Below are 25,642 nucleotides of genomic sequence, written 5' to 3'. Positions count from 1 at the left end.
ACAGTCAGACACAGTGACATGGGAGACTACCCACAGTCAGACACAGTGACATGGGAGACTACCCACAGTCAGAGACAGTGACATGGGAGACTACCCACAGTCAGACACAGTGACATGGGAGACTAGCTACAGTCAGACACAGTGACATGGGAGACTACCTACAGTCAGACACAGTGACATGGGAGACTACCCACAGTCAGACACAGTGACATGGGAGACTACCCACAGTCAGACACAGTGACATGGGAAACTAGCTACAGTCAGACACAGTGACATGGGAGACTACCCACAGTCAGACACAGTGACATGGGAGACTACCTACAGTCAGACACAGTGACATGGGAGACTACCCACAGTCAGACACAGTGACATGGGAAACTAGCTACAGTCAGACACAGTGACATGGGAGACTACCCACAGTCAGACACAGTGACATGGGAAACTAGCTACAGTCAGACACAGTGACATGGGAGACTACCCACAGTCAGACACAGTGACATGGGAGACTACCCACAGTCAGACACAGTGACATGGGAGACAACCTACAGTCAGACACAGTGACATGGGAGACTACCCACAGTCAGACACAGTGACATGGGAGACTACCTACAGTCAGACACAGTGACATGGGAGACTACCCACAGTCAGACACGGTGACATGGGAAACTAGCTACAGTCAGACACAGTGACATGGAAGACTACCTACAGTCAGACACAGTGACATGGGAGACTAGCTACAGTCAGACACAGTGACATGGGAGACTAGCTACAGTCAGACACAGTGACATGGGAGACTAGCTACAGTCAGACACAGTGACATGGGAGACTAGCTACAGTCAGACACAGTGACATGGGAGACTAGCTCAGACACATTGACATGGGATTTGGATAGGGGTTAGGAGTCAGTGGGTAGGATAGAAGTTAAAGGTAAGTGGTTAGGATGGGGGTTAGGGATCAGTAGTTAGGATAGGCGCTACGGGTAAGTTTAGGATAGGGGTTAGGGATCAGTAGTTAGGATAGGAGCTACGGGTAAGTGGTTAGGATAGGGGTTAGGGATCAGTAGTTAGGATAGGAGCTACGGGTAAGTGGTTAGTTAGGATAGGGGTTAGGGATCAGTAGTTAGGATAGGAGCTACGGGTAAGTGGTTAGGATAGGGGTTAGGGATCAGTAGTTAGGATAGGAGCTACGGGTAAGTGTTAGGATAGGGGTTATGGGTCAGTCAGTGGTTAGGATAGGGGTTAGGGATCAGTAGTTAGGATAGGAGCTACGGGTAAGTGGTTAGGATAGGGGTTAGGGGTCAGTAGTTAGGATAGGAGCTACGGGTAAGTGTTAGGATAGGGGTTATGGGTCAGTCAGTGGTTAGGATAGGGGTTAGGGATCAGTAGTTAGGATAGGAGCTACGGGTAAGTGGTTAGGATAGGGGTTAGGGGTCAGTAGTTAGGATAGGAGCTACGGGTAAGTGGTTAGGATAGGGGTTAGGGATCAGTAGTTAGGATAGGGATTATGGGTCAGTGGTTAGGATACGGGTTATGGGTCAGTGGTTAGGATACGGGTTATGGGTCAATCAGTGGTTAGGATAGGGGTTAGGGGTCAGTGGTTAGGATAGGGGTTAGTGGTTAGGATACAGGTTAGTCAGTGGTTAGGATAGGGGTTAGGGGTCAGTGGTTAGGATAGGGGTTATGGGTCAGTCAGTGGTTAGGATAGGCGCTACGGGTAAGTTTAGGATAGGGGTTAGGGATCAGTAGTTAGGATAGGAGCTACGGGTAAGTGGTTAGGATAGGGGTTAGGGATCAGTAGTTAGGATAGGAGCTACGGGTAAGTGGTTAGGATAGGGGTTAGGGATCAGTAGTTAGGATAGGAGCTACGGGTAAGTGTTAGGATAGGGGTTATGGGTCAGTCAGTGGTTAGGATAGGGGTTAGGGATCAGTAGTTAGGATAGGAGCTACGGGTAAGTGGTTAGGATAGGGGTTAGGGGTCAGTAGTTAGGATAGGAGCTACGGGTAAGTGTTAGGATAGGGGTTATGGGTCAGTCAGTGGTTAGGATAGGGGTTAGGGATCAGTAGTTAGGATAGGAGCTACGGGTAAGTGGTTAGGATAGGGGTTAGGGGTCAGTAGTTAGGATAGGAGCTACGGGTAAGTGGTTAGGATAGGGGTTAGGGATCAGTAGTTAGGATAGGGATTATGGGTCAGTCAGTGGTTAGGATAGGGGTTAGGGATCAGTGATTAGGACAGGGGTTAGGGGTCAGTGGTTAGGATACGGGTTATGGGTCAGTGGTTAGGATACGGGTTATGGGTCAATCAGTGGTTAGGATAGGGGTTAGGGGTCAGTGGTTAGGATAGGGGTTAGTGGTTAGGATACAGGTTAGTCAGTGGTTAGGATAGGGGTTAGGGGTCAGTGGTTAGGATAGGGGTTATGGGTCAGTCAGTGGTTAGGATAGGGGTTAGGGGTCAGTGGTTAGAGGTTAGAGTAGGGATTAAAGTGCATACCCAGAGGGACCCTGGCAGCGCTGGCATCAGGGTTGATCCAGAAGGAGAGCCAGGAGAGGACCACAATGAGAAGTGTGGGGGCATAGACACCCATCATGTAGAAGCCCACCTGCCTCCTCAGGGTGAATATCACCTCCACACACGTGTAGTAGCCTAGAGGAGTAAAGATAGTGTTATAGAGCAAGGCTGGAACAAAAGCCCGCACAACCAGTAAGGTGAGGGTTGGCACTCCCTGGTTTAGGATGAGTATAATATGTATATTCACAAACTAAAGTGTACAAAGTTTTTCAAGCTACCGGTAGGGTCAAATGTTCATAACAAAGTAATATAAAATGAATTTGGGTAGACAATAATATGAACACTAAATGACTGATGACTATCGGTCTGTGAGTGAAAGAATGAACGAAAGAATGAAAGAATGAACAACAAGTATTTTCCAAGAGTTTGACTCAGGACAAGCAGAAAGAGAGTGCATCATCATCAAGATACCCTATATTCCTGGATAAATGTGCATGTTCATAAACTCGTCTAACACCGGGGGCTATTTCCTCTTGGATTATTCTTTCAGAAGCAGAACAGAAGAGGGGAGGGGCAGCCCATGGCGTATTCAATTTTGTCAGCTTCCTCTCTCTCTCTCTCTTAATGATCTACTGTTTAATTGCCTTTATGAATAACCATGATATCTCACGTCCCAGACAGACTGCTGTTTCACTGTTTCTTTCCCTCGTTATCTGCTTTGGAGTAACTATATTAAAGGCCCAGTGCAGTCAAAAATGTGATTTTCATGTGTTTTAAAAGATCTGTTTGAAAATACTGCCTGAAATTTCAGCCTGTTTTGGTGGGATGGAGTTTTGCCCTGCCTGGGGACATCAATAAAAAAAAAATCTTGTTTGAGAAATTGCTCTTTGCTAAGAAGCTATTTTTGTTTATTTTTTAACATTTTAATTGAAAATAATCACAGTAAGGTACTTAATTGTTCCTCCGAAATGATTTTATATTGAGATAAAAAAATGCTGCATTGGATCTTTAAACATGTCTCTCTTGTGTTTTCACACCCTGTTTCCTAGCACCTGCACCTACCTTTCCCTTAAGTAGACCCTGTAGCGATGCCCCTGCCAATCCTCTAGGTCAGGTGTTCCCAAACTTGTTGTTTTTGGCCCCTGACCCCATTTTGATATCAAACATTTTTCATGACCCCACCATGTAAAAAAAGTGATGCAATAAATGGCCAATGCTTACTTTTTCAATTGGGTAAAAAAAAATCTGGCGTCCCTTAGTGTGGGAAACGCTGCTCTTGGTGGACCCTGTAGTGAGGCCCCTGCCATTCCTTTTGGTGGACCTTGTAGCGATGTTCCTGGGAGCAAATTATTTTAACGGAGCCCCTCATGACTTCAATGAGAAACAATTTATGTTTTATAGTATTTCTCTGCAATTCTGCACATTTTGCAATGGGGCATACAGAGAATGTTGCTGTTTTAACCTCTACGGGATCGGTGTCCCCCCGCGGGCCGGTTGAACTAACGTAGACTAATGTGATTAGCATGAGGCTGTAAGTAACAATAACAAAAAAATCCCAGGACATAGACATATCTGATATGGGCAGAAAGCTTAAATTCTTGTTAATCTAACTGCACTGTCCAATTTACAGTAGCTATTACAGTGAAATAATACCCTTATATTGTTTGAGGAGAGTACACAATTAGAAACTTGAAAAATGTATTAATAAACCAATTAGGCAACTTTGGGCAGTCTTGAGACAACATTTTGAACAGATATGCAATGTTCATTGGATCAGTCTAAAACTTTGCACATACACTGCCGCCATCTAGTGGCCAAAATCTGAATTGCCCCTGGGCTGGAATAATACATTATGGCCTTTCTCTTGCATTTCAAAGATGATGGTACTTTTACCAGATCGAATGTGTTATATTCTCCTAAATTAATTTCACATTTCCACAAACTTCAAAGTGTTTTCTTTCAAATGGTACCAAGAATATGCATATCCTTGCTTCAGGTCCTGAGCTACAGGCAGTTAGATTTGGGTATGTCATTTTAGGCGAAAATTTAAAAAAAGTGTCCGATCCTTAAGAGTGTATTAAAGCAAGTTTGCTGCAAAAATTTTACTTTCATGCAGTTCTACTAATTTGGCAATAGGGTGGAGGCAAATGTTTGCATTTTTAGAAAATGATAACTATTGATCAATGGGCCCCACCCCGGTCGGTAATTCGACCCTACTGTGTATTTTATTATTCTAACTTTCAACTGTTTTTTTTTTGGTGGGGGGGGGTTTGGTCAAAGAAATCTCTTCCCAAGTATTCCCACGAATAAAAAAAGAGACACACTGTATGTGATTGTCTCAATGTAATCAAGGTGTGAAATGATTGTTAAACCAGGCTTTGAGACCATGTAGGGGTTTGGGGTGGACATAAGCATGAGGGTGGCAGGTAACCTAGTGGTTAGAGCGTTGGGCTCTAACGAATTTGTTCTTAACTGACTTGCCTAGTTAAATAATGAGGCAATGTTTACACACCTCTGTCTCTGTGTGTGTGTGCCATGCCGTAGGGGTGGGGGGAGCTGTGTCATAGAATGGGCTCCCCCCGGTGATCTTTGTGTCTCGCTTGGTTGTCACAACAACCCCATTAAAGGTTGCCTCGCTTCCAGCTGTGTTGCTCCCCTGTGTGAGTGTGCAGGGGTCGTGTTCGAACTGATTGCTAACGGTGCTATGCTAACCTCCAGTGACACTCGTTGCTTTGTTTTTAGAGTTAACATTTAGCTACTCACACTGACAGGTGAGGAAAAGGCCTGGGTTTTTAAGGTGCTTTAGCGAAGCATGACCTATCAAAGTTTTAATATCTCCAGGCTATATTGAGCATGAGGGCAACCAATGTAGACTACTGTGTGTTTCTTCAATGTGCATGTGCAGGAGTAGTGTAAGAGACACCATTTTAAGCTTTGGCCAAAGCTATTTAGATAGATTAGCTACATACAACTACATGTGCTACAGTTCTCATTAATGAAGAACTTACAGAGATAGAGATGAAAAACCGTTGTATGTAACACATGCAAATACAACATTGAAAAGTAAAATAGAACACTGGTTTATTTTGAGGCCTTTGGAGTCTTTGAAGTTTATGAGAAAATGATATCTTAGCGTTGGTATCGAGCCACGTAAGCATTTCAATTTACAGGGAATAATTAATGAATGGATGAAATGGAAAAGCCAGAGCTTTACATTGTTAAGCCAAGATTATTAAAGTCTCTGACGCTCCAGTTAATGGCGAAGCTTAATCAGGAGACTGGAAGTTCATTGGTTCAAAGGATTTCTCACTGTGCTAATTTCTTATTTTCTTATCAATAATTATTGCCATGCAACTGATGCCAAATGCAAGAGAGAGTCTGGCATGAGTAAAATAGAGCAGTCCAATATGGTTTCATTGCATATTCTTTAAAAAATTATGAGTAAAACATAGTAGGTCGTTTTTATGTCTAGCCGTATAGGCCTATAGTGCAATACACCTAGCATATTGCACACAGCAGTAGACTGATTGTATTATGGGCATGTTACGTACAATTGATTTGCAAACCCATGTGTACATGCTTATGACAAGTAATAATGCCTTATACCTGTAGTTAGCACAGTTTTCACTAGTGATAGGGGAAAAATCGATACAGTTACATATCGGGATATTATTCTTGACAATATCACAATATTATTTCACGCTAGTTGGCTGTAACTTCACCAAAACTCGAGTACTTTTCCTTCATAGCTTGTTCTCCATCTTCATTTTAAATAGGGAGCCAATTTGTTTAAAGTACAGAAAATAAATACATGTTTTTATTGTCATATACACCAGATACAGTTGAAGTCGGAAGTTTCCATACACTGAGGTTGAAGTCATTAAAACTCGTTTTTCAACCACTCCACAAATTTCTTGTAAACAAACTATAGTTTTGGCAAGTGAGTTAGGACATCTACTTTGTGCATGACACAAGTCATTTTTCCAACAATTGTTTACAGACAGATTATTTCACTTATAATTCACTGTATCACAATTCCAGTGGGTCAGAAGTTTACATACACTAAGTTGACTGTGCCTTTAAACAGCTTAGGAAATTTCCAGAAAATGATGTCATGGCTTTAGAAGCTTCTGATAGGCTAATTGACATAATTTGAATCAATTGGAGGTGTACCTGTGGATGTATTTCAAGGCCTACCTTCAAACTCAGTGCCTCTTTGCTTGACATCATGGGAAAATCAACAACAAAAAATCAGCCAAGACCTCAGAAAAAAAATTGTAGACCTCAACAAGTCTGGTTCATCCTTAGAAGAAATTTCCAAACGCCTGAAGGTACCACGTTCATCTGTACAAACAATAATACTCAAGTATAAACACCATGGGACCACGAAGCTGTCATACCGCTCAGGAAGGAGACGCGTTCTGTCTCCTAGAGATGAACGTACTTTGGTGCGAAAAGTGCAAATCAATCCCAGAACAACAGCAAAGGACCTTGTGAAGATGCTGGAGGAAACAGGTACAAAAGTATCTATATCCACAGTAAAACGAGTCCTATATCGACATAACCTGAAAGGCCGCACAGCAAGGAAGAAGCCACTGCTCCAAAACCGCAATAAAAAAGCACAACTATGGTTTGCAACTGCACATGGAGACAAAGATAGTACTTTTTGGAGAAATGTCCTCTGGTCTGATGAAACAAAAATATAACTGTTTGGCCATAATGACCATCGTTATGTTAGGAGTAAAAAGGGGAGGCTTGCAAGCCGAAGAACACCATCCCAACCGTAAAGCACGGGGGTGGCAGCATCACGTTGTGGGGGTGCTTTGCTGCAGGGGGGACTGGTGCACTTCATAAAATAGATGGCATTATGTGGATATATTGAAGCAACATCTCAAGACATCAGTCAGGAAGTTAAAGCTTGGTCGCAAATGGGTCTTCCAAATGGACAATGACCCCAAGCATACTTCCAAAGTTGTGGCAAAATGGCTTAAGGACAACACAGTCAAGGTATTGGAGTGGCCATCACAAAGCCCTGACCTCAATCCCATAGAAAAGTTGTGGGCAGAACTGAAAAAGCGTGTGCGAGCAAGGAGGCCTACAAACCTGACTCAGTTACACCAGCTCTGTCAGGAGGAATGGGCCAAAATTCACCCAACTTATTGTGGGAAGCTTGTGGAAGGCTACCCTAAATGTTTGACCCAAGTTAAACAATTTAAAGGCAATGCTACCAAATACTAATTGAGTGTATGTAAACTTCTGACCCACTGGGAATGTGATGAAAGAAATATAAGCTGAAATAAACAATTCTCTCTACTATTATTCTGACATTTCACATTCTTAAAGTATTGTGGTGATCCTAACTGACCTAAGATAGGGAATTTGTACTAGGATTAAATGTCAGGAATTGTGAAAAACTGAGTTTAAATGTATTTGGCTAAGGTGTATGTAAATTTCCAACTTCAACTGTAGGTGCAGTGAAATGTGTTGTTTTACAGGGTCAGCCATAGTACTATGGAACTCCTGGAGCAGATTAGGGTTAAGTGACTTGCTCAAGGGCTCATCAACAGATTTTTCATTGTGTCAGCTCAGATATTTGAACCAGCAACCTTTAGGCCCAATACTCTAACCACTAGACTACCTGCCATCCTATTTTATATCCATGAGTCATGGCTCTCTCTTGTCCCTCTGCAGCACACATATGGTGAGCAATGGAATAGCAATAAAATCACAGTATTGAACAACAATAGAGATTGTATCAGTATTGTGATAATATGATATTGTGAAATCCCTGGCAATTCCTAGCCGTAGTTTTCACTCAAATGAAAACAGAATACTTGTGTTTCATGCCTATGGGGAGATTACCTGTCCCTGCATAGAATTTGGTGCAGTTTCCATACTCTATGTCCTCCTGTTTGATATCAAACTGGGGCAGGGCGATTTCCTCCATCTGGACAGGGTCCCCTGACTGCCACATAAACTGCAGGTCATCCGTCGTATAGCCAACTGTAGACACAGAGACGGGTACACACACATACACACACACACACACATACACGTGAAAGCATCCACAGGCACGCACGCACAAACACACAAACACACATCGTCGTCGTCAACAACAGTTTATAGTGTATATAAATCTCCATCCTGACATGATTACACTATATCTCAATGTTGTTTGAAGTACATTTTTATATTAATAGTAATCACACTCTGCTAATAATAAGATTGTCCAGTAGTCATATTTAATTACTTGTAATCCTTCCCTAACAAACATGAAATAAAGACTGATTTACATGTCCTATACATTTGCTAGCGTGATTACATGCATTTTATTTGTTTAGGCAAGTCAGTTAAGAATAAATTCTTATTTACGATGACGGCCTGGGAAGTGGTGAAGGGCAAGGGCAGCGCTAAATAAATAAATAAAACGAGACAGGAAAGAGACAACAGGAAAGACATCACAACACGTAACAGACAGTTCCAACAATGCATAATAAAACAACCTGGATATAAATTAAACCAATTGGTCTGTAACTGAAAAACATAATTTACATGAATTCAGGAATTCAGAACTATAGCTCTCTCTCTAACAGATACCATATATGGTAATGTGAAACTGAGCCATTATCAGTTACTCACAGCTCTCCAGCTGCATCTTACAGCGCTGCGTATCCATGGGGAACAGGGTCAGGTCCAAAGGACAGGATAGAGTGACAGACAACCTGGCAAAATGCAGAACCCTTTAATGATTTCATCATTAATGCTATTGATGATTTGTTTCATGTCACGTTGCTCTTCAGCCAATACCACCCTATGCCTGTGGACATAATTAGAAATTATGAATGTTTTTAAAACCCATCAATTGAGATCTATCTGATTGAGGTTGAATTCATTGTGACCTACTGCAATAAAATGCTTCCTTCTAGTGAAAAGTAGGCTAAACTGATCAAATTGACTGAAAAATATATTAGAAATGTCTGTGTCCTTGAATTTAAGTATGAGCTGTGAGCTAGATGGATGTAGAACGAGAATTACAGAGCTGCTGGGGATTCAGACTTTCATCTAAAAACGTTTCCTCCCAAATCTGTTCATCAATACCGCAAAGCTATATCATTTAAGAGACAATGGCGACTGCTGAATGATTGAAAAAGATGCTTCCTCAGCTCCGGGAATACATTCTTAATGTGAGCAACACCTGTATTGTGCAGAGTTGCATATATATTTCCCAGCAGTCCATTTGCACATGAAAGCTTTGGGTTTTGGTTGAGATTTTAGAGGAGTGCTATTTTAGTATTTTGACAGCTTTCCCCATCATGTATACACAGTACATAGAGTACATCACCACAACAACACTGTACGCTTGGGGAGTGACTCATAGCTTTTAGCCCTGAGTGACATAAAAATACACATAGGGTATCCAACATGGGATCAGGAGTAAGCAGCTGAGCAGCTGAGCAGCTGAGCAGGCGAGCAGCCGAGCTTCAGTACTTGGGAGTGTAAGAGGACAAAACATTCTCCTTTCTCTATACTATAGTTCTTACAGCAGCTAGTGTCACCTTGTCACACAGCTTATAAGGACAAGACTAATGTCGAGGCTCCAGATGCAGTAAGTAGAGGGAGAACTGACTGGGGAGATTAACATTGGACAGTATTAGTGGGGGGAAAGTCTTATTAATGTGCTAATCTTTGGGCTGGGTGGAGTGGAGTGGGGTATTGTGGGAAAATACAGGCTGCCATAGGTTTTTAGCGTTGTCATCCTGTGGACATTACTCTCACTAATAACATAGAATATTGGCATTCCAGATCAGTAAAAAGGCTCAACAGATGTATCACATCTCCAAATCTCTGATTACTCTAAGTCCTTAAAGCAGCATTAAAGTATTACAGAGAGATTTTTATGTGCACCGGATGCACAAACACAAATGATGTCATGACATGATTCCTGGTGGATGTTGTGTATTAATATAGTACTAATATATATATATATATATATTTATCTTGTTCATCTACATAGCTGTATAGTCAATGTATCTTCAACAAAGTTTACCAGAGTGAACATTAACATAAAATAACCATATTTTCAATCAATCAAATATATATATATATTTTTTTAAATCATCAGCATTTGTCACAAATAGTTTTCTGAGGTATATTGTATTCTAGCTGCTGTGGTCTGAGTTCCAAAATCATAAAAAAAGCTATGTTTAATTTGTTAGTACATGGCAGTGCCAGTAAATCTAAGACAATACAAATGCTTTAGTTTCAAAATAGTGCAGCAATTTCTGTGAGCCATCAGATAACAATGTTAAAGCACTCTGAATGAACAATGAAGGTATGGACTTGATTATACCTCATTTGAATCTAATTAGGTTGTTAGGACTCAGTTTACAGTAACTGTGAGGAAATGGCTGTCTCCAAAGCTGGCTAAAAGGAGAGCAACCACTCTACAATTTTAAAGACACATGTATGTTCAGATAGCTATACCGTGATAATCCACACACTCATTAGACAAAGAAGAATAATTGACCATACGCCATAGGATGATTAGCAATACATATGTTTATCTGAAAGTTTATCTGCTAAAATATATTTTTCAAATCTTAATGGCATCATCTGTATAGGAAAATAAATCAGTAAAAATGTATAACAGTACGCCAACACTAACCTCATGCTGATGAGGACGTCACCGTTGCGGAAGATGAAGAGGAGAATGTTCTCCTGGGTGACGTCGTGGAAGTTGGCGCTCTTCTCGTTAGCGAAGAACAAATCAGGCTTCCACAGGCATTTGAACATCTTGGGATCAACGGTGAGTGAGTCAGACTTAAAGTCCTGAGGTAGCCTGAGTCTGGGATCATTCCATCGCTGCCTCAGAAAGATGTTCACTCTGTAATCCTGTTATGTTCACAGTCGGGAACACAAAAGCACAACAAAACCCTAGTCCTGCAGTTATTGTCACTAATGGAGATGAATCCATTTGTGAAGGCTCTAGTTTTACAAAATGTAAGCTAAATGTAGGCAAAAAGACAATAGAGAAACACAGTCCCACAGCTATGCTAACCATGGATGAGCTAATGCTAAGGTTTATGCTAATGTCAAGGCTCAAATATCACTAATTGTAGGCACAAAGTAGGCAGACATGTGCTCTGATAAACGGTTGACAAGCAAACCTGACTTCATGGAGTTACATGTAATAAAACTGTGTGGTTACTATCAATCATTAGTCAACTGGCACTGTTAACAGGGAATCCAGATGGCTAACAAAATGGCTGACTTCTTCCCACGAACTCTACCCACTAATTATAAACAAACCAGTTTGATCAAAAGTGTCTGAAGCCTTCTTAGGTAGTTTGAAATTAGATAGAAATCTGATTCCTGGCCATATGACTTGTGTCTGAACAGTCAAATCAGATTTATTTGCCCTCAAGTGGGTTTTAGACTGTTATTTGGCATATCTTGTTGCTTGCTAGCTACTCTGTTAACAGTTTGACAAGAACATGTGGTAGTTTGACAAAAACACAAGCAAATGAGTTAATGTGCTAGAAAGTAAACAGCTACCTAACTAGCTAGTTGACTCTTGTGGTTAGCCAAAAATGACTTGTTTTGAAAGTTGGATCATCTTATCCTTTGTTCTTACAGTATGATTTTCAAAATTCAAAGCAACTGGGAGACTTCTATGGCAGGCATTGTTGTCAGTCACCTTAGCTTGCTACATAACTTCTGCATGAGAGGAAGCAGAACACCATCACCAATCAGCCTACAACACTGCGCACAAACCCGTCATTACTATGACAACTAGTGTAGCCATGACAGCAAAGAACTGCAGTCTGAACACACACAAATCTGATTTGGTCACTTCTAACTTGCTGTTTGAACAGTCAGTATCCCAAAATGGATTTGAAAAACAAAACTGATTTGTGCGTTTAGACCGGCAGTGTAAACAAGGCTTAGGTGCTACAGATATGCAGAGAAATGCTGATTCTATTTTGATTAAAATCAATATAAGAAATGTTGACATTAAAGGAACTATTGAAGGATGTTGCAAAGGTTCAAGGGGTTACACGGAATTATGCAAAAGCCTCATTAAGAGCTTCAGTAAGAGCTTAGACCATGTTGTTTAAGAGAACAGTGACGTTTTATGTGCCATTGAGTTTTGGTGTACTTCAAAATTCTGTTGGAGAGCAGGTGTAGGGGGGGGCTATTAGTTAATTTCGTGAAGACGAATGACCTGTCAAATAATTCCCAAACACACCAACTGTGCGTGTGCGTGTATGTGTGTGTGCGTGTGTGCACTTGGTGTTGCCTTGTTAAAATTGTGATCAGTTTAATGACAATGACCATCTTCATTCATAATATATATTCATAAACAAAATGTCCAATAGTTGTTCCGCTGCACCACTGTATCGTGGCCTTAACAACTGACCATAACGTTTAACAGGCCTATCTTTGACTGTACCCTGACAGAAACTCAACCAACCTCTGTTGCGTTCCAAATTTCACACCTTGATTTTTGTAAATCTCAAAAGATTAAATGTATTCTCTGCGGCCGGGTATCAACCACCCATCTGCCGCTGTGAATTTGGCAAAGATTTAACACATCCACCAAGTGTAATGAAAGAGGAAAGCTCAAGACGGAGAGGCCTTATGAAACATGGTGGCGATTTATTGCCCGCTGCAACATCATATTAGTCATTCTCTCCAGGCGACTGTGCCTCATAAAGTGAAAATGGATGTGTTAACTAAGGTGGGCGTGCAGCGGATTGGAGCATTTAGCTGAGGTGTAAATGACAGAACAGTATTTCAAAAGATCAGATGCCCCGTCGAGTGATAAATGGAGAACTAGAGGTTCTCAGCTGTCTCTCTTCATCCCTCTCTCTCTCTCTCTCTTTCTCTGTCTTTCACTCCTTCTTAAACTATCTCTTGTTCATGCTGGGATATAACTAAGTGGAAATATGGAAAAGATGAGCGCCTGTCTGTCTGTCTCACCGCTAACTCTTGGGTTTTGACTGTTATCGTTTTCATGTGACACATAGCATCACCTTAATCGTCCCCGGTGTGAAATTCCCCACTGTTGGTATTAAGTGCACCGGTAGACCGCAGACACACGCCACTGATCTCTGGCCAAGGGAAATATTTTAGGTGGAAACCCAAGACATTCCAGGATACAGGATCTAAGCTTTGTTATGGGTGTCACTCCCCATGAAGTGCAAAGACATTGGAACAGGAGTTGACTCTGGAGAAGACATACACACCTGCCTCAGCAAAACAGAGCTAACATAAAGCTCCGAGGCCCCAAGTGATACATAGCTGGATAACAACACCCATGGGTTAACAGACACTGGCTGTCTGTCTGTCTCCATCCACCCACCGACATACTTGCCATTCCTGTATCTACAGTATCTACAGTGCAGCAGGCCTATTTGCATTCCAAATCCATCTACAGTAACGCTCACTCGCAAATCCATTAGCCTACATAGGGCCTGAGTCGCTAACTGAACAGATTGTTAACTATTCTACTCCTCCCATTTGTGGAATGAAAAGACAACATTAGGTAGGTTATTAGGAAGTTTAAACAGCGTTCTCTTTAATGTCTCTCAAAGTGAGTCAGGGTCAAATCATCTCGTCCTGAGTTTAATCTACATTCATTAGCATTCGCAAACACAGTTCTTTCAGCAATGAAGCCATCAGATAAATGAGGCATGAAAGCCTTTGTCCTAATAATGATTCACCGTTAAATCATCTGACGCACTGTAGTCTGCGTACAATACAACTTCCCCAATCCCCTATGCTTATTAATAATGTACTATTATAATAGTGATTGATAAAATGATATGTTGATCAGATGTAATTGAACCATGGAGAGTTTTAGTAGGTTAAAGATGCACCTAGATGATGACCTAAGGTCAGTTGTTTACCCTTATGGTTAAATTCAGGAATTGGGGAGGATAAACAGGGAACTTCTATCACACAGTGAGGAAGTCTTACCATAGTGGTCTCCTGGATTGACCCAAAGCTGTTTATAAATATGTTCACTTTGTCCTCCACAGGAATGCCTAAAAAAACAAAACAAGGTTAGAACAGTAGCAGCTGAAAACAGGCAGCATGAAGACCTCTCATTCACAATCTTACTGAACTGAACAGGCTTAACCTACGTTTCAATACAATCTTAGCTAACATCTCATATTCATAAGCTTCATGAGGAAAATCTACTTGATGTAAACGTTACAATTCAAAATGCATTTCAGAATATCAGCCTATAGCTGTGACTATAGCCAACGAAGTTGAAATTCAGAAAACACAGTAAAAAATATCTCCCGTCACACAAAACGGCGAAGGGATGCCCGAGAAACAGCTTCAAATTTAATTTCTGAGATTAGAGCGCTGACTTTAATGGATGTCAAGCCTTGATATGAACACCAGATGTGGGCCCAGTGGGAGGAATAACCAGGCAGTCATAGAGGGAATTCACATGGCACGAACCACATCAAACAGTCGAAGTCTGGGAGATGCATACAGAGCCGAGGCCAGGGAATGAGGATGGGTCTGCGATGGTCTAAAGAAGACCACCCTGGACCCATTACATCATTAGCTGGGGTTTCTATTGGGGCACAAAACATCTTAAAAGCCTGGGAGTGCTGGTTATTTTGATAAGGTGTATAGATTGAGTTCAATCAAATTGTGAATTACTGTAAAGGTCTTCTCCAATAACTGCCTTTAACATAGCTTCCTCAACATGGAAACTTGGATGATAAGAGTAAAAAAAGAAAGAGAGAGAGAGAGAGATGGAGATAGAGTGAGAAAGAGATAAAGGGAGAGAGAGAGAGAGAAAGAAAGAGTGAGGGAAAGAAAGAGAGAGGAAGAGAGAGAGAGAGATGGAGAGAAAAAGAGAGCGAGAGAGAGAGAGAGACCTCCTGGCAAATGTATGACCATATTAGAGACACATATTTCCCTCAGATTACACAGACATACAAAGAATTTGAAAACACATCCAATTTTGATAAAATCTCATATCTATTGGGTGAAATACCACAGTGTGCAATCACAGCAGCAAGATTTGTGACCTGTTGCCAGAAGAAAAGGGCAACCAGTGAAGAACCAAGAACAAACACCATTGTAAATACAACCCATATTTATGTTTATTTATTTTCCCTTTTTTACTTGAACTATTTGCACATCGTTGCAACACTGTATATAGACATAAAATGACATTTGGAATGTCTTTATTCTTTTGGAACTTGTGTGAGTGTAATATTTACTGTTCACTTTTTATTGTTTATTTCACTTTTGTTTATTCATTTCACTTGCTTTGACAATGTAAACATATGTTTCCATGCCAATAAAGCCCCTTGAATTGAATTGAGAGAAAGAGAGAGAAAGAGAGAGAGAGAGAAAGCAGGCTAACCTTTGAAGTTGGGCCTGATTCGAGGATCATATGTGATCAGTAATCTGTTCAAGATGTTACTGGTTGAATTCTCAGGGACCCGTGCGAGATCCTCAGGTGTCAGCTGTCTGCAAAGAAGAAAGAAAAAAGGAGGAAACTCTAAACCACATTACGTAGCAGGTCAAATTCTCCTGGATTAACTGTGCAGACGGAAGTAGATCTTTGTGTTTCCATAACCTGAGAACTACCAGTTGGTGATTCAAGTAGCTTCGGTAATAGGACCTCCCCAGCAAACGATGCTTGGGGTCTCAGAGCATTCCTGGAATGTCTGCAAAATTAGAGTTAAATGTTCACAAGATTATGGGAAGTGTTCTTGGTTCTCATAGGAGAGTGAAAAATAAAGGAAGTTCCTCAAGAATTCAAGGAATCAGTAGTTTATGGCTGTATATTTTGCTTTAATGTCAGCAGCTACTGTAAATGGCAACATCCACAATGTTGCAGAATATCACATTTGCATAATGCTTCCTGCAACCCCAGCATGACATTCTTGGAACGTAGGGTGAAAATCTGTTGCATTTCTGTCAACAAGCAAAGGTTCTTAGTGTATTTGTGAAAGATTCACATCAGTTGTGACCTTAGAAGAATGTTCAACTTTCAAGGAACATCTTCTGCTTTCTGAAACTGATTTGCTGAAATAACATTGACCTGAGGAGAGATGGATGGAGGGAGCAGGACTTGGCAGAGGAAAGAGGGAAAATCCACTCCACGTGGGTGGCAACTGAACTCTGCCAAGGAATTCAACTTGAAAAGCACATTACATATGATTATGTAAACCTCATCAGGCACTGAGGATGAGTAAAAGTGCTCGGCTGGAATTTGTGTGTGCACGTTTGCAGTTCCCTTGATCAAGGTGTATCCCCTCTGCTCCACCATAAGTTCCCCACCAACAAAACATTGTTTTCTCTCCAGTTTAGGCATTCACTGTGAATATTGTAATGAAATTAAAGGTTTCCCTTCAATTTCAATAATACAGTAAGACATCAAACATTGCATGACAAATTAGGATTTGAAGCTAAAACAGGGATAGGGATGACAAATAAATTTTGGGGAGAGACGATACTTCTGGCCAGCTGTCCTGATTTCTAATGTATCAAACATCTGTTTCTTCTTGGATTGCATTTTCAAACACTAAGTATTTGAAAATGGTCAGAGTAACTGATCGTATTTTTGAGTTTGAGCAATTTAGGCAATGCCGCAGGGAATCTCATGAGGTGGGGTGAAATTTTGCACTTACGAAGGACAGTAGACTTGCTTCCCCTTCTTCCCTTTCTTTGTCCCTTTTTCTTTAGTGCATCCTCCCTCTATCCAGACCAAGAAGACGAGGAGAAGGATGGCCAGCTTCTTGACGCCCATATTGGTCAACCCCTGGGCCTGAAAAGAGAGAAAGAAAATTTAAAAATAGATCTCTTCATGTCTTCAACTCACTCATGCTTAATGTGTCGACATTCACACGCTCTTTCCAAATGTTGTCTTTTAGCCATCCAATAAAACTTGAAGTTGATTTGCACATATGGAGCAAGGCTACCCCATTTGTAAGTTATATAAGACTAAAGCCCATTCTGCTAACCCATATGAATACAGTAGGCACACATTTGCAAGCTCTAGTTTAAATCCCTTCCTGTAAATAAAGACTGTAGATCTATCACATCTATTGTTCTGTCAACAGATTGGTACTCCATGGATATGACTCGGATGAGATTCTATCACCAATATAATCTGATTCGATTCATAACTTTGAACGTTCTGTGTACTTTTAATCTTGTGGCTCAGTTGGTTGGAGAAGTACATACACATACTGTACACTGAAAATGTATTAATACACTGAGGGTACAAACAACATCTGCTCTTTCCACGATATAGACTGACCAGGTGATGTCTTTTGTTAAATTCACTTCAATCAGTGTAGATGAAGGGGAGGAGACAGGTTAAAGAAGGATTTTCAAGCCTTGAGACAAATGAGACATAGATTGTGCATGTGTGCCATTCAGAGGATGAATGGGCAAGACAGAATATTGAAGTGCCTTTGAACTGGGTATGGTAGTAGGTTCCAGGCGCACCGTTTTGAGTGTGTCAAGACTGGTTCCCTACACAAAAGACATCTAGCCAACTTGACACAACTGTGGGAAGCATCGGCCCAGCATCCCTGTGAAACACTTTCGACAGTCCATGCCCTGAACGAATTGAGGCTGTTCTGAGGGCAAAGAGGGTGGGGGGATGCAACTCAATATTAGGATGGTGTTCTTAATGTTTTGTACACTCAGTGTCTAAGAGTTATTGTGTCATTTCATGTAAGAGTGTCTGTTAACCTGTTTGGGCTCTAGGGGGCGAATTGGAAAAACTGGAAAATATGCGCAAATTTTCAAACGGCCTTTTAATCAATTTCTGCTATTACAATATGCATATTGTTAATAGTATTGGATAGAAAAGAGTCTCAAGTTTCTAAAACCGTTTTAATTTTTTCTCTGAGTGGAACACAAGTCCTTTGGCAGCACTTTCCCCGACCAGGAAGTAAAATGCAAGATGTTTATGCTCGCTTCAACGCTCTGCCTATACATGGTCATGCCACTAATGACCCGAAACACACCTCGTACGCCTTCCTCTGGGTGTCAAGAGTACGTCAGAGGAGAAATCATGCGTTTATCTTGTTCTGACGTGAAATAAGACCTATTTCTTTGACGTGACCGTCAATTTCAGGAAGTCAGAAGCGTGCGACTTGGGAGAGATATCATGTTTTGTTTTGCTGCCGTTTCGGATGTGAACTATCTCCAGCTCGGATTTGATTTGATAAATGAGACCATGTCATCGTAATGTATGTTTTTTCAATATAGTTTAATCAGATTATTTGAATTTTTTCGGGAGTTTTGCCGTGTTCCGTAATGTTTATTTTGTTTACGTTGGAGAGTTCCGTGCCACTCGACGAGTACCCCTGCTAAATGAAGATGGAAAGTTGCCATTCTGAAGGGATTGAACGACTCTTCTGGACTAAGGACAACTTGATCAACATTCTGATGAAAGATCAGCCAAAGTAAGACCAAATTTATAATGTTATTTCATATATCTGTCGTGCATGTCAACTGGTCGCGCGCGCCCAAGTGTGTCTGTCTGGCGTGGCTATGCTAATTTAGCGCTACATTTAGTTTTCGATGTAAAACATTTAATAAATCGGAAATATTGTCTGGAATCACAAGAATCCTGTTTTTCAATTGCTGCACAGTATGTATTTCTCAGAAATGTTTTATGAGGAGTAATTCGGTATTTGATGTTGGTGTCTGTAAATGTTATGGCTGCTTTCTGATTGTAGCTGAAATGTAATTTATGATTTATACCATAAATATACACATTTTTCAAAAAAAAAAAATGCTATACAATAAATATGTTATCAGACTGTGATCTTATGAAGTTGTTTCTTGGTTAGTGGCTATATATATCTTAATTTGGTCGAATTAGTGATAGCTAGTGACGGAGTAAAAAACTGATGCAGTTAGAAAAGTGCTCTCTTTTGCTGACGTGGTTAGCTAATAGATTTACATATTTTGTCTTCCCTGTAAAACATTTTAAAAATCGAACATGGTGGTTAGATTCACAAGATGTCTGCCTTTCATATGCTGTATTGGACTTGTTAATGTGTAAAAGTTAAATATTTAAAAAAAATGTTTTTTTGAATTTGCCGCTCTGCCTTTTCAGTGGAATGTGGGAGGTGTGGCGCTAGCGGCACCCCAAGCCCAATTAAACAACCTAATCACAGCATTCTTAAAGTATAATGTCTTCCTCTTGCTGAAATGGTTGTTTTGGAGAGTTTCATAAATTGAAAATAATACAGCAATTTTACTAAATTCAAAGCACTTGTTAAGTGTCTAAAGTACTCTACAATTGCATTGATTGATTGATGCCACCAACTCAATGTATACCTTTATTCCATTAAGACATTACAACCCAGTCTTCCTAGACTAGTTCATTTGCCAGAATGGAGCTCTTGCATTTCATTGTCTAGACACTCTGCTGCTGCACAAGGAATTCCCTGTCTGCTACTCCCACATTGATCATCATCAGCAGTAGCAGAACTGTGTCCCACTTTGGTTCACTCTGTACCTCAGCACTAAAACCTCTCCTAGCTCATACAGATGTATGATCTTAATTTGATCACCCTTTTGTTGCACAGCAGGAAATGCAAACTTGTGGTGTATTTTAGTTTTAAAAAGGCTTCTAAAGTTTGTTATTTCCACTTTGAAATGTCAAATTTGATTTGCCCTAATGAAAGATGTATTAACCCAATGAAAAATGTCCATTAATTACAATCCACATAATAATTCACATTTGGTGTTATTTTCCCGCTGTAGAAAACTGGCTAAAATTAAGATCCTACATCTGTATTTCACACATGATTATTGATTCCACACAGCTGAAGTGTTGGTGGTTTATTTGACATGACACCTATCCCGTCATGTACTTCTTTGTGTACGACCCAGAATTCCATTGACCTAGAATTACTCCTAATCATTATCTTCCAGTGAAATATAACCTTAATTAGTTTTTATTTTTTTATTTTTTTTATTTTTCTTTCTCTCTCTCTCTCTAAAGTGATTTACAGTCAAGTTCACAGAGCTGTGCAAAGTTGTGCTATTGCTGGTATACCCTGCATATTTCATAAGCTTTTAGTCACTTTGCATTGGCGTGGTCCCTGTTTCCTAAATATAGTTTGTTCGAGTATTTTCCCTTTTCACTGAGTGAGGACGGAGGAGGCAATCATTGCTGCTCTCCTAATATAATGTAAATAATATCTATTTTATTTAACTTTTATTTCAAATGAAATGTAAAAAATGCAACCAGGAAGACACATTGAGACCAGCACACAAATAATTATATACAAAATACACATACAATATACACATTGCCATTATAATCAATTAAAAGAAACACATTAATCACTATAAAAATCCTTAACCAATATCTTAAATTGACCCAGGGACACCCAATGATCGAAACGAAGTGCCAACTGGAGACTATTCCTGTCACGACTTCCACCGAAGGTGGCTCCTCTCCCTGTTCGGGCGGCGCTCGGCGGTCGTCGTCACCGGTCTACTAGCTGCCACCGATTCCTTTTCCCCTTTCTGTTGGTTTTGTCTTGATTGTTTTCACCTGTACCTTATTTGTAGTTAATTCGGGGCTATTTAAGCCTTCAGGGCCTGCCTGCTTTTGTGCGGGCTTATTTCCTTTCTGTCAGTGGATGTTTGTGTTTTGTTCCTATACGGCTTGTCTGCTGTCCTGTTTTTGTGGTCATTGTGCCTGTTGTTTTGGCTTGACCCAGCTTGGAATAAATACGTCTCATTTGGAAACTTTGCTCTCTGCGCCTGACTCCACACCCACCACTCCTAGCTATCGTGACAGTTCCACACGAGGTACCTGCTTTGAAAAAGCAGATCTCCTGAACTCTGTGGTTACCATGGAAGTCATCATTGTTATCCAACCCTGTGACCTTGAATTATAACCTGAAATTCTTAATTTCAACAAAGATGTTAAGCATGTTGGAAGCTTGTGGAGTAGGGATTTATAAACAAAAAGAGAGAAATTAAGTGATCTACTTGCCTTTAAAGAGGCCCAGTCAACTTTTTGGTAAAGGATGCAGTGAAGAATATTAACTGCCAGATCTAATAAAACGAAGGGTACTATGATAAACAGAATCAAGGGATTTTAGAGTAGAGTCAGTTGCACTTCGGTCAAGAACAGGTAGAAAAGTTGATTGAGAAAACATTGCAAATAACCTAAAAAAAGCCCAGTTTTAAGAGAGTTCACCACTATGTCACTCCATTCTTACTGATCCATTCTTAGCATAAGAACCTTGTGTTGTTTATACAGTGCATTCGGAGAGTATTCAGACCCCTTGACTTTTTCCACATTTTGGTACGTTACAGCCTTATAAAAAAAACTAAAATATCACATTTACATAGGTATTCAGACCCTTTACTCAGTACTTTGTTGAAGCACTTTTGGCAGCGAATACAGCCTCAAGTGTTCTTGGGTACAAGCTTGGCACACCTGTATTTGTGGAGTTTCTCCCATTCTTCTCTGCAGGTCCTCTCAACCTCTGTCAGGTTGGATGGGGAACGTCGCTGTACAGCTATTTTCAGATCTCTCCAGAGATGTTCGATCGGGTTCAAGTCCGGGCTCTGGCTGGGCCACTCAAGGAGACTTGTCCTGAAGAGACTTGTCCCGAAGCCAATCCTGCGTTGTCTTGGCTGTGTGCTTAGGGTCGTTGTCCTGTTGGAAGCTGAACCTTCTCCCCAGTCTGAGGTCCTGAGTGCTCTGGAGAAGGTTTTCATCAAGGATCTCTCTGTACTTTGCTTCGTTCATCTTTCCCTTGATCCTGACAAGTCCCCCAGTCCCTGTCGCTGAAAAACATCCCCACAACATAATGCTGCCACCACCATGCTTCACCTTAGGGATGGTGTCAGGTTTCCTCCAGACGTGACGCTTGACATTCAGGCCAAAGAGTTCAAACCTGATTTCATCAGACCAGAGAATCTTGTATCTCACTCTACAATAAATGCCTGATTGGTGGAGTGCTGCAGAGAGGGTTGTCCTTCTGGAAGGTTCTCCCAGCTCCACAGAAGAACTCCAGTTTGGCTGGGCGGCCAGCTCTAGGAAGAGTCTTAGTGGTTCCAAACTTCTTCCATTTAAGAATGATGGAGGCCATTGTGTTCTTGGGGACCTTCAATACTGCAGAAATGTTTTGGTACCCTTCCCCAGATCAGTGGCTACGGACAATTCCTTCCACCTCATGGCTTGGTTTTTGCTCTGACATGCACTGTCAACTGTGGGACATTATATAGACAGGTGTGTGCCTTTCCAAATAATTTCCAATAAATGTAATTTACCACAGGTGGACTAAAATCAAGTTGTAGAAACATCTCAAGGATGATCAATGGAAACAGGATGCACCTGAGCTCAATTTCGAGTCTCATAGCAAAGGGTCTGAATACTTATGTAAATAAGGTATTTGTGTTTTTTATTTTTAATACATTTGCAAACAGTTCTAAAAACCTGTTTTCACTTGGTCATTATGGAGATGTGGAGATTGATGAGGGAGAAAAATAATTTAATCTATTTTAGAATAAGGCTCTAATGTAACAAACTGTGGAAAAAGTCAAGGGGTCTGAATACTTTCCAAATGCACTGTATGTAGAGTTAAATTCAAATGTAAAGTCAGTGACACAAGCTCCCACATAGAATGACTATTGGTATCATCAGGTCAATAGGAATTATGTTCACCAAACACAATCTTCTCCATTAGTGCTTTAATTGCACTATTGGATTTGTGACCTTGGAGGCATATTAAACGGCTCTTATTGCCTGTGGACATACAGTATGCACAATGTAGCAAAAACACTGCTATTATTGAACAGCACAGAAATGCCCATTTAATTTGGCTACCCAGGCACTGCAAAACATTTTTCCATTCCACATTTGATAGTCTGCTGAAAAATTTTCATCTTTGTGTCTTATCGAGACGTTTACTGTGCACCTCCCTATTTAAGTCAAGCAAACAAGCGATACAATTCCTTCTAATAGCCTACCAATTTCAACAATCACTACCTGTGGCTGCCTGCACCTCGCATCAGGTCTAATCGCAACAAGAGAAGACGCTGCCACTTGGCCAAAGATTGAGCACCACTTGCAAAAGATGGAGAATATTATACATAGCGAAGCGACCACCACGATATGAGGTGATAGGAGAATAGGGGGAAATGTCATTAACTACATACTTCGGGGTCATGCATTTCACATTGCCTACATTGAAGTGAACATAGGCTACAACGTCGTTTTGTTTAAAAATACAAGCATTTCACTTACCATTTTGTTTTCTTTAATAGTTTATTCGTTACTAGACCCGCAAAAGCTGACAGTGTAAAAGGTCGCTAGTCTTCCTTGACCATACGCAGTCGATATTCTTCATTCTGGTCTCCCTCGTCCGTCATTCATTCGAAGTAGCAGTTGTTGATTTTTATCTCTAATTTACATTTCGGGTATATGCCTGTTTTTCTCTACGCGCGGTCAGATTTGTATTTGTATTGAATGTATATGGTTGATGCCCTTTTGCCTCAGTTCGGGATGCCCAAGATGGAGGATTGCGTGTGCACCTGTCATGCAACATGCGCAGAAGCGGGATGCACACATTAATACATCATTGCCTCAGCACCACGGGCAGCCGCTTTCTGCCCCCAACGATACATGGAAGCCCATTACGTTTGGGCAATAATATATATTCATGTGAAGCGTACAAACTTCCTATTATTTATTATGTCATATTCATGAGCAACGTTTAGCGCCAACTGAAGAGTCGGTCGAGCGCTTGTGAAGATTGCACATGACGCCATAGGCTATTTAGCAAAACAAATGACAGCATCTAATTAATTATGTTTTGTTGGATTGTAGATACATACATGTTAGTGCATGTAGGTCAATTATATATTTTAATATTGTGTTGAGGTGTTAAAACGTTGATTGATTGATGACTGAATGCCTATCAAGGTCAGAAAGGCTATGCTCTTGTTGGGGTGATCAACAAAATCCAACAATGACTGAATAAAGTAGGTTAGTCTGTAACATTTATTGTGTCATTTTCTGTCAACGAGAAGCCAACTGGAATGACTATTGGTATCATCAGGTCAATAGGAATTATGTTCACCAAACACAATCTTCTCCATTAGTGCTTTAATTGCACTATAACATCCATAACACAACGTAACATCCATAACACAACATAACATCTATAACACAACATGACATCTATAATTCAACATAACATACATAACACAACATAACATCTATAACACAACGTAACAGCTATAACACAACATGACATCTATAACACAACATGACATCTATAATTCAACATAACATACATAACACAACATAACAGCTATAACACAACGTAACATCCATAACACAACATAACATCTATAACACAACATGACATCTATAATTCAACATAACATACATAACACAACATAACAGCTATAACACAACGTAACATCCATAACACAACATAACATCTATAACACAACATGACAACTATAATTCAACATAACATACATAACATCTATAACACAACGTAACATCTATGACACAACATAACATCCTTAACACAACATAACATCCATGACATAACAACTACATTCATAACTCAATATAACATCTAGAACACAACACAGCATCTACAACATAACATCTAGAACACAACACAGCATCTATAACACAACATCTAGAACACAACATAACATCTAAAACACAACATCTAGAACACAACACAACATCTATAACACAACACAACATCTATAACACAACATAACATCTATAACACCACACAACATCTATAACACAACATAACATCTAGAACACAACACACCATCTACAACATAACATCTATAACACAACACACCATCTATAACACAACATAACATCTAGAACACGACACAGCATCTATAACACAACACAATATCTATAACAAAACATCACATCTAGAACACAACATAACATCTAGAACACAACACAGCATCTATAACACAACATAACATCTAGAACACAACACAGCATCTATAACACAACATAACATCTAGATCACAACATAACATCTATAACACAACATCACATCTATAACACAACATCACATCTATAACACAACATAACATCTAGAACACAACA

General features: G+C 40.4%; 1 protein-coding gene across 2 annotated transcripts in view; it reads right to left on the bottom strand.

The window, feature by feature from the left end:
- The window catches only part of glrbb (glycine receptor, beta b), a 29,633-nt gene extending 5,521 nt beyond the window's left edge, over nucleotides 1–24,112 (bottom strand). Inside the window, exons 1-8 of one of the 2 annotated variants that reach the window (XM_071399027.1) lie at nucleotides 23,792–24,112; nucleotides 17,178–17,314; nucleotides 15,905–16,011; nucleotides 14,488–14,555; nucleotides 11,171–11,397; nucleotides 9,145–9,227; nucleotides 8,368–8,508; nucleotides 2,488–2,640 (exon numbers count right to left, since the gene is read on the bottom strand). In XM_071399027.1, the coding sequence (XP_071255128.1) occupies nucleotides 2,488–2,640; nucleotides 8,368–8,508; nucleotides 9,145–9,227; nucleotides 11,171–11,397; nucleotides 14,488–14,555; nucleotides 15,905–16,011; nucleotides 17,178–17,314; nucleotides 23,792–23,794 (919 nt within the window). In that variant the 5' untranslated portion in view covers nucleotides 23,795–24,112. The remainder of the gene's footprint in view (nucleotides 1–2,487; nucleotides 2,641–8,367; nucleotides 8,509–9,144; nucleotides 9,228–11,170; nucleotides 11,398–14,487; nucleotides 14,556–15,904; nucleotides 16,012–17,177; nucleotides 17,315–23,791) is intronic. The other variant, XM_071399026.1, reaches the window with a different exon arrangement.
- Nucleotides 24,113–25,642: the final 1,530 nt, after the last annotated feature.

This window comes from Salvelinus alpinus, chromosome 4, assembly GCF_045679555.1.
Source record: "Salvelinus alpinus chromosome 4, SLU_Salpinus.1, whole genome shotgun sequence".
NCBI lineage: Eukaryota > Metazoa > Chordata > Actinopteri > Salmoniformes > Salmonidae > Salvelinus > Salvelinus alpinus.
Note: the sequence above shows the minus strand (reverse complement) of the source record. Positions and strands in the feature narration are given on the sequence as shown.